The 9,092-nt window shown below is 44.5% G+C and overlaps 1 protein-coding gene across 1 annotated transcript; it reads left to right on the forward strand.

Annotated features, from left to right (window-relative positions):
- The first annotated feature begins 1,539 nt into the window (after positions 1–1,539).
- On the forward strand, positions 1,540–5,914 carry LOC121354685. Its single transcript, XM_041469460.1, has 6 exons — positions 1,540–1,745; positions 2,652–2,711; positions 3,345–3,476; positions 4,266–4,412; positions 5,226–5,286; positions 5,458–5,914. The coding sequence occupies exons 1-6, from the start codon at positions 1,581–1,583 to the stop codon at positions 5,559–5,561; spliced, it is 669 nt and encodes a 222-aa protein (XP_041325394.1). The 5' UTR covers positions 1,540–1,580; the 3' UTR covers positions 5,562–5,914.
- The last annotated feature ends 3,178 nt before the right edge of the window (positions 5,915–9,092 follow it).

Genomic DNA, 9,092 nt, shown 5'->3' on the forward strand with positions numbered 1-9,092 from the left:
CCCTGTCTCAGTTTAAGGCCATTTTCTCTGATCCTCTCACTGCAGACACAGCAGGACAGACTGACGCCCACCTTAATAGATCCTTCTTTGAGGGAGTTGTAGAGAGTGATGAGGATCTCCCTGAACCTTCTCTTGAGACTGAACAACCCCAGCTCCCTCAAACATAAGATGTGTTTTCTACACCTTTCATGAGCTTTCTTGCCCTTCTCTGGACAAAATCCAGCACCTCAAAATCCTTTTTTAAAGTGGATGGCACACAACTGAGTGCAACACTTGAGGTGTGGCCTCACTAGTGCCAAGTAAGGGGGATGAGCACACTCTTGCTCATTCTGTATCAATGGCACTCCCAAGCTCTTTTCAGTCGAGCAGCACAGGTTCTTTTGCTTTTTCCAACAGTGGGCACCGATGTGCCAGGGGAACCTTTGCCTGTCAATCTAAAGAACTGATCACACTAGTCATTAACAGTATGTATGGGGTTTCATGGAATCTTACAATCACAACATGGCTCAGATTGGGAGAGATCTTAGAGATTATCTAGTTCCACTCCCCAACCACGTGCAGGAACACCTTCTACTAGACCAGGTTACTCAAAACCCAATCCAGCCTGGCCTTCAACACTTTCAGGAATGTTGCATCCAGTAAGACCTCTGAGCAACCTGTGCCACCTTCCCCAACTCACAGTGTTGCAGATGTATGTCGTGTGAAGCAGCAGTTACAGAGGCAGGGGAGAGGAAAAAAAATAAATAAAAAAGGCTCAGTTGTTGTAGGGAAGGGATGGGTGGAAGGCCCAGTCCCGGCAGCCCGAGGGTGCCCGGGGCGGGGCGGCCGCTCCTGGCTGCAGGCGAGGCGGGAGGAGGAATCCCGTCCTTGTGTGGGTCGCAGCACGGCAAAGGGTTTCCCAGGCTCGCCGGCTTTTTTGACATAGGCTCAGAACTCCCTTCCCCGGACGCGGAGCAGGAGGTCTCCCGACGCTGCCCGGGGAGCGCCGGCCGGGCCGGTGCCGCTGCAGGTGAGGGCGCGGCGGGCGCGGCCCTTCCCGGCCGGCGGGATCGGAATGGAACTAGGGGACACGGGAGACGGAGCTGGAGTTGGAGCCGCCCCGGGAGAGGGGCTGCGATGACCGGCAGCAGCCACGGGGAGTTATCGAGGCTCGGTGCTGGCTGTCCCAAGGGAGCAGTGGCGCCTTCCTGGAGAGGTGCGGAGCTTAACTTTCAGATGGGATAGAACCTGAGCACCCCCTGCGCCTCTGTGGGCAGCAGAAGCCCCTAAGGGAGACAGTCAGCGGTGGGGTCTGAGGTGACGATGGCGCATTCCGCTCCAGAACCGTAGGGAATGGTGTCGCAGTCACCTGGCACGCAGCAGCCCCGGGGATCTCCCAAAAGGCCGCTTGCCTTCGGACACTAAGGAGTGAGCTCTGTGCTCCTGGTCCCAGTGCTGCGCGCCAGCCGATGCTCGCGGAGGGTTGATGATCCTGTCCCTTCTCTCTCTCCTGCCTAGGAAGAGCCGTTCTCCGACCCTGGAAGCCCTGGTGCAGCTCGCCAGTCTCCGTGTTCAGGGGTTTATGTGGGAATCAGAGCAGAATGGATCAGTATCGATATTTCATTTTTAACCAAAGGAACATAGTCGTACTGGGGATGTTCCAGATTGCCTTCAGCACCGTCTGTGTCACCAGTGGGTTCATAGATGGCATTTTCAGGACAGAGTCTCAGCTGGGCAAAACCAGAGCTCCAGTTTGGGCTGGCATGGTAAACTTCTGCTATATTTTCTATGCTTTGTTTTGCAGTGTTTTTTTTTTTTTTCCCCACTGCTACCTGCTAGTACTCATATTAGGGGTAGGAGGGAAGCCAAGGTTTCTTGCCAGCTCTTCCCTTGTTTTATGCTTTGAACTCAATTAATAAAAGTTTCCTTGTAATGGTATAGACAGAAGAGTGCAAACAGACTTTCCTCTGAAGGAACTAAATTAAATACATTTCTGCTGGATAATGTAGAAAATGAGGCATAGTGACAATTGACAGGGGTTTTTTTTGCAGAAGCATAGTGACCACAGAGAGGCCACCAAAGATTAGGAGGGGAACACCTCATCCTCTGTTCAGGCAGATGAATATCTGTGTGCTGATCTCTGTCCCACAGCACAGTGCCCCTAATTTTGTTACTATAGAGACGAGTGGGCAAGAGGTATCCCTGCTCCCTGGCTTTCAGCACCCTGATTTACCCTGCTGAGCCATTCTACAAGGAAATTACACTGAAGAGCTCTTTCCAGGCCAGAGGCTGCCTATTCCCTTTCATTAGTGTCTTTCTTTCCTTTACAAGATGCATATGGACTTGGCAAAGCAATGTGCATTTTTAGAACCTTAAATCAGACTTATTCAATCAGTTTCATTATTTTACCCGACCCATAAAGCTCTGGTCAGTGGTAGCATGGCTGTGTGTGTAGAAAGTGGGCAAGATGCATGTCACCCATGTCCTGCATCCAGGAGATGCTGCAGAGGGCAACAGAAGAAATGAGCAATTCTCTTCCCATTTCTGATGCAGCAGTTACTCTGATCCGAACCTTGAAAATGCTTTTCATTATGTTTCATTGCTCTGTAGCAGTTTATCTTCCAAATCTGATACTAGTCTCCCAAGCTACCATCTCCTTTTGTGCTCTGCAGGTGATGGGAGTCCCAGGCGTCCTGGCTTTGTTCTCCTCGCAGAGGAAGAATCCAGTTCTTGTAAGCTAGAGGGGCAGATGGGTGTTTGTGTGTATGGGGCAGGGGCAAAATGTTGGGGCAATCAAAAACAGTTTGAGGAGGGAATGAGCTGACTGGTCCTCCTGCAGAATTAAAAGCTTATTTCTTTGAGTTATCTGCACAAAAGCTGCTGTCTTTATAACCAAGAGGAGGATGCAGTGTTACCTTGCTTTCTGCTGCAGCAGACAGGCACTGGGCCTAATAAAAAGCAAAACTCTGTAAAAAAATTTCATTTCAATGCTTTTCTTTTGGTGGTCCTTCATGTTGTTAAGCACTCTGTACACTAAAATTTGAAATGAGTTTAAGAGGTTTGCATTTCCTAGGTAGGTTTCTGCAGCCGTGTAAACTCCAAGGGAGGATATTGTATGTAAATTAGAGATCTCTAAGGCAAATTCTTTAAGTAGCACCTCTTCAGGACTCAGCTGTAACTCAGAAACTCAATATGATGAAAACCTCTACTTCTCTGTGTTTGGCTTCTAAGTGACTGTTGCTCCTGGGGATGCTGTAGTGTTATGGTAGGTCAAAGGCTACCATACAAGTTGTAATGCTTGTATTTGCTCAAGAACAGCTTTGATTCCTGCTCCCTTCTTTTTCTCACTAAAATTCTCTGTCTAGGTGAATGTACTGATAGTTTGTTCCATAATCTCTTGTGTTGCCATCTTCATTGTAATAGTTTATAGCTCCCTCACACTGAACTATGGTGAAGAGGAGGAGCTGAGTTCTGCCCCAGTCCATGTTATCCATACTGTAAGTATTGATATCATGATTATTACTGGGGAACATGCCACCCTTAATCTGCAAGCAGTGCCAGTGTGGCTTACAAACAGAACCAGACTTCTATGAGGGGTGACACTAGGTCAGGTTGGCTGCTTTTGTTTCTTAGTGCAAAGGGGTGGTGTGGGCTGAGCCATGAAAAATACTGGTGCTGCTCAGGGAAAAGTGCTGAGAGTATCCCTGACCTGGTTTGAGAAAGTGGTTGCAAGGCTGGAATCTTTCCAACAAGCACCTCAGGTGATGAAATTACAGCAGTTACAGGTCAGCTAGTTAAACTTGGTGTTAGTTCAAGTGTATCCTCCACAGTAAAGCAGTAGAGAAGGAATGAAGCCTTTTTGTATCTCCAGTCTACAAGCAATTGATTGCTGGGGGGGTAAAGACATTCTAGAGAGATGAAGCTGATAATTAGTTTATTGCAGGACAAATCAAAATGCCTGACTGCTATAAGGTGCAGTGCAGCAAGACAATGTTTCTCATATTCAGTTTGAAGAAGAGCAGCCATTCCTTAAGTTTTTATTCATTGTTAAACCCAGTGCCATTGCATAGCATCTCACATTTAATCAGCAGCCTTATTTCACTGTTGGCTCTATTTAAGGTTCATACTTGGTTTGTTTTTCAGAACACAAAAAAATCTTAAGTAACACTGACTACAAATCAATCTCCTATCATGCAATCACAGCATTCTTGCAGTCATTAGATTATTTTTTGGTGGAGAGTGTAATTTTTTGAATATGGCTTTACCGTCTCCTTTTATGTTTGCAGAGGTTCATACTCAATGAAGTTGTCAAGGGTGCTAACATAGCCATGCTGGCTGTATCCATCTGCAGTGCCTTTTGTGTGCTGGCCATGGCTTACTTGGGATGCCGGAGTCTTCCATGCTGCTCCTGCTATGACAGTGTAACTGGGATGGTGAGTGAGTAGCCCAGGGCACAGGTTTATTTCTACTGAGTGTTGGTGGGAAGGGAAGAAACCTGGGAGAAGGTGTGTTTTTCTGCAATAAACCTAGTCTGAGCTCCTACCTCAGTCATGCAGGGCTAATTCTAAGAAATTAAGTGGGATATTAGAAGGGTTTTATATTTCTTATATTTTTTCCTTTAAAGGAAAAAATGTCTATCTTATTTACAGTCTCATGTAAGATCTAATATAAATTATCTCTGTTTTGCAAACCATTTGTGCTGAAGCTACTGTGGCCCTGTTTCCCATAAATTCCTGCTATCCTCAAAAACAGTTCCTCTCATCTTTAAGCCACCAGTTGCTTCTGGTGCAGCATTAAAAAGACTTACTGATACTTACATGCTGGAACTTCAAATCCAGTAATAAAAGTACCTCCAATGCTGTGTGTGCAGTGTTGGGGTGCTGACATACGTAATTTACTCCTCATCTATAAGGACTCTGCCTCAAGTGGTGGGGCCCACAACATCTCTGCTAAGTGAGCTTAGTAAATAAATAAATACCAACTGCTTCTCTGCAAGAGCAATTCTGAATATGTGTTACTAAACATGTACATCCAACCATTTGGTTTGGTAAGGAATTAAAGAGTGTAGGCCACAAGGCAGCTGTTCCTGACTAAAGTCACTGAGTGGGTAACATGAGGCTGCTTTAAACTTTCAAACTAAAACATGTTAGGAGGCATGGACTGCACAGACTTTTAAAATAAGTTCAGGTGTATCTTCTTGAACGAATTTCCAGGTGAGGTATTTGATGGTGCTGTTTTTTCTGTAGGAATGGTTGCAGCCTAGTGAGGACCAAAATCAGTCTGTGGAAATGATTTGTGCTGTAGAAAGTGAGTAACTCTTTTGCCTCCATGTATCTGGATGATCACCAGGGATGAGAAAGGAACATCCTGAATAAGGTTTACATCCCAGGCCAAAATCCTGATAACCAAAAGGAACTCAGGATTTTGTGCAAACATCTATACCATGTTTAATGGTTGTCGCTTTCTTTTCTCACACAGGCCCTGGGGGGAGAATTTTTAACTTCACAGATGGGTTTCCAGCCCAGGATGTAGATGCAGAAGAAGACACATCCAAACCTCCACCATTTATCAGAATGACTTGAAAAAGTGGCCAAACATTATGTTCAGATGTGGCAAGAGAGATGCAATAAGTTCCTAATCTTAAAAGATCATTATGGACTTTTCCTTGGCCATTTGAAAAACACACACAGAGTGAACTAGTGAATGCCCAGCACTGAGCAGAGATCACAGAACAGAGGGAAACATCTGCAGCTGATTTTGAACTTTCAGACTTCGTACAGTGAAAATACCTCATTGCTTCTGGAAAGTGACAGCATTTTTTAGTCTGGCTTTTGTACTTAAATCATGTCTTATTTCACTAGAATTCATAATGTAATTTGTGTAGCAGTGCTAGCCTTAGGCATTTAAATATTAAATACAATTCCTTTTTCTTCAACTGCTGTCTTGATTTCTCCCTCTTACTGCATGAATTATTTGGATGATAATGAAGGATGCACTTCATCCTTGAGTTTCAGAGTGTTTTCCTTTTCTTCTTGGTAGGAATGGGGACAAGTAAAGTTTTTATATGAAACCTTAATAGCACCATTCAGGTACCTCTGTCAAAATGTGGCTGCTGTGGGGCATACATGTGTCAGTACTCTTAGTTTTAGCACTGAATTGTAACTATAAAGTGTGGCAGGAACTGGAGCTGCAATAGCTCCTCTTATGAAGTAACTTGAATACTCTAAATTTAGTTCAAGTTTTCCTATTTCAACTTTGTAGATTGAAAGTTTAAAAGAAATCCTTATTTTAGGGCCTATTCTGCTAAAATTTATTACAGATCTAGAAAAAGTTTTTTTGTTGTATTTTCTCTAGACCGAGAAACTACAGCTTCCAGTCAGGTTCTGTCATCTCCTGAAGTACATAGAATGCCCATATGTACTTTATGTTTCACTTTTGAAATGTCAAGTGTTTATCTTGCCTGCGGGCATTGAGCAGGGAGTGGTAGATGACTTAACCCTTGGTACAGATTAACACAGGATTTGAACAGAGCCTGGAAAATAAGTTCCTGTCTTGAGAAAGTGGGCAGTAGGATAAGTGATACTCAGCATAAGGCATGGAACTCCAGGAATGATCTCATATCAAACTTCTGTAATTGCAGCAAGTAAGGTGCTTTTCATGGTCCCAAGAGAAGAGTTGTTCTTGATTTATTTTTTTCTCTAAAGACTGAAGTCCTTTTCATAATGCTGGTAAAGGGATTCCAATACCTAAATTGCTTTAAACCAAACAGGGTGGATTTAGATTAGATATTGGGAAGAAATTTTTTGCTGTGGGGGTGGTAACACACTGGCACAGATTGTCCAGAGAAGCTGTGTATGACCTATCACTGAAAGCTCGAGGCCAGGTTGGATGGGGCTCTGTGCAGCCTGGTCTAGTGGAAGGTGTGCCTGCCTGTGGTAGAGGGCTGAGAACGAGATGATCTTTAAGGTCACTTCCAAACAATTCTATGATTCTGTGATAATTCTGCAAAGATGTTACACAGCTTTTTTTTGTAATCCTCAACAGAGAAACACTCTTAGCCACATATTGAGGAAGTCCCAGTGAACTTTGGCACCCCTCTGTTTGTAAGGTGCTTGCCAAGTGTACCTGTTGCTGACTTTAACCATTAAAATTATTAATGTCTGGGAATATCTCAGATTGAGAAAGCAGCCCTAAACACCAGGCTCCCTCCACACCCGTTCTCAGGTCACAAATTGCTTCCACCTCTGCCCAGCTTCAGCCAGGGAAGCTGTCCCCAGCTTTGGATCCTTGGGCCAGCAGCTTAACTTGGGCTTGCACGTCCTACTCTGGCAACTGGAGGCTTAATTATGTGCCACAGTAGCCAAATTCTTCCTGACTTTGGTTCTAAATACCTTCATTACCTTGCCTGCAGAGAGACATAATAGTTCAGGCTGGAAGCGATGTCTGGGGATCACCTAGTCCAATCCCTTCCTATGCCAACCAAAACACAGCTGGTGTCTTGTTCATTTGAAGGTGTTAATATTTGAATTGCTTTAATATAATAATTCAAATGTTGTGATTCAAAATGGGATGCTGTGCTCTTTCCTCTGAAATAGTGCCTGTCAACAGGCATCAAAGCACCCACTGTAACTGCTCTCCCTGTCCTCAGATGCTTCTGGCAGAGCTCCACACCATCTGCAATGAAATGCTGGGGAGTTTCCTCTTGTTTAACACAAACTGCTGTTCTTGTACATGAAAAGAAAGTCAGACACCCTCACAGGGTACTGGGCTCACTGATAGCTGAAAGCAGTGGCTCTGGTCAGTCTAAAACAGATTTTGAATTGCTACAATTTCATTGCTCAACCTCTGCATAATTTCTATGAGTTATGGTCCCATCCAGAAGTGCTGTTCCATAACCAGTCCTTGCAGTGTGATGTACTGAGCATAATTTGACAGAATTTGTCTGCTGGTTGAACAGGGCAATTTGCTTTTACTCTGAGTGTGCAGAGCAACACATCACCAGTCCTTTTTCAAATGCTGTGCTGTTTCCAGTGGCTCAGGCAGATAATTCTTGGGATGAGGCTGGCAGTGCCACCATGGCTGCTGCAGGTCAGGTCCTCCTGGCGCAGCTCTGGGACACAATCCAAGTGTGAAAGGCTTTGAAGGCCTTTGATGTGGCATTAAGTGACAGGCATGGCAGGTGAAACAGCCTTAGCTGTTTCTTCGTTTGGCTGTGAAACAGCCTTAGCTGCACATACTGAAGCCATAGGGTGTAAAAGAGAAGTATGCTCTATGCTACTTCTGAATAAAAATGTATGCCATTGATTTATCAGCAGCTATAAGATGGTTTATTTCTTACACAGTCCTTCCAGTGATGCAACTATTGCAGGTCACTCATAAACAGATGATTTCAACAGTTTTTTCTACAAAAGTGGGGGTTTCCAGAAAAATGACAGGTGCATAATGTAAATTGGTGGAAACTGATTATCAGTTTAATGTTACTCCTCTTTGGTTAGTGTTGCAGAAAATGTATTCCTGACTGCAGTTTCCGGTGCTATATTTAGCAGCCCCTTCCTCATGTGAGCTACAGTAACTTCCCAGAACCTGCCTGCATTTCCAGGGTTATTCCATGGCTTGTGTCACCCCCAGCTTTCACTGGTGGAAGTCAAGGTGGCGTTATGGACCCCCGTTATGGACCCAAGCATTTTGTGCTCACCTTGTGTCAGCATTGCTTGTATTAAGTCAAAGACAAGGCATTTACATCAAAAAAAACTTCTTTACCTCAAGTAGGCTGAGACAAATATTACCCTGTTCCCTGACACACAGAACAAGGCACACAATATCCACGGGTGGATAAAGGCAAAGCCTGCCAGCCTCTCCATTAGAAGTGGCCAGAGTTAATCATCCAGCATAATCAGAAGGCTAATCAGGGAAGCTGATTCTGGAAGTTAATGTTCAACTAAGTGCAAAGAATTTTCTGAAGTCATTTCCCCAACAGAAGGGGCAGGAGGTGCAGAGGAGGAGGGAAAGAGGAGGGATCTTAATCGCGGTGAGGATCAGGGAATGCTTTCAGGCACTTATTTGACAACAAGCCCATTTGGGTATATATATATATATATATATATATATAATTA

Source organism: Pyrgilauda ruficollis, unplaced genomic scaffold (genome assembly GCF_017590135.1).
Source record: "Pyrgilauda ruficollis isolate IOZ18807 unplaced genomic scaffold, ASM1759013v1 scaffold234, whole genome shotgun sequence".
In the NCBI taxonomy this organism is placed as follows: domain Eukaryota; kingdom Metazoa; phylum Chordata; class Aves; order Passeriformes; family Passeridae; genus Pyrgilauda; species Pyrgilauda ruficollis.

What these genes read in the sequence shown, in the direction of transcription:
- LOC121354685 (XM_041469460.1), top strand. Translation starts at nt 1,581, where the DNA reads ATGGATCAGTATCGATATTTCATTTTTAACCAAAGGAACATAGTCGTA. An exon ending in CTCCAGTTTGGGCTGGCATG is followed by an intron (nt 1,746 to 2,651) that starts GTAAACTTCTGC and finishes TGTGCTCTGCAG; the next exon opens with GTGATGGGAGTCCCAGGCGT. An exon ending in ATGACAGTGTAACTGGGATG is followed by an intron (nt 4,413 to 5,225) that starts GTGAGTGAGTAG and finishes TTTTTTCTGTAG; the next exon opens with GAATGGTTGCAGCCTAGTGA.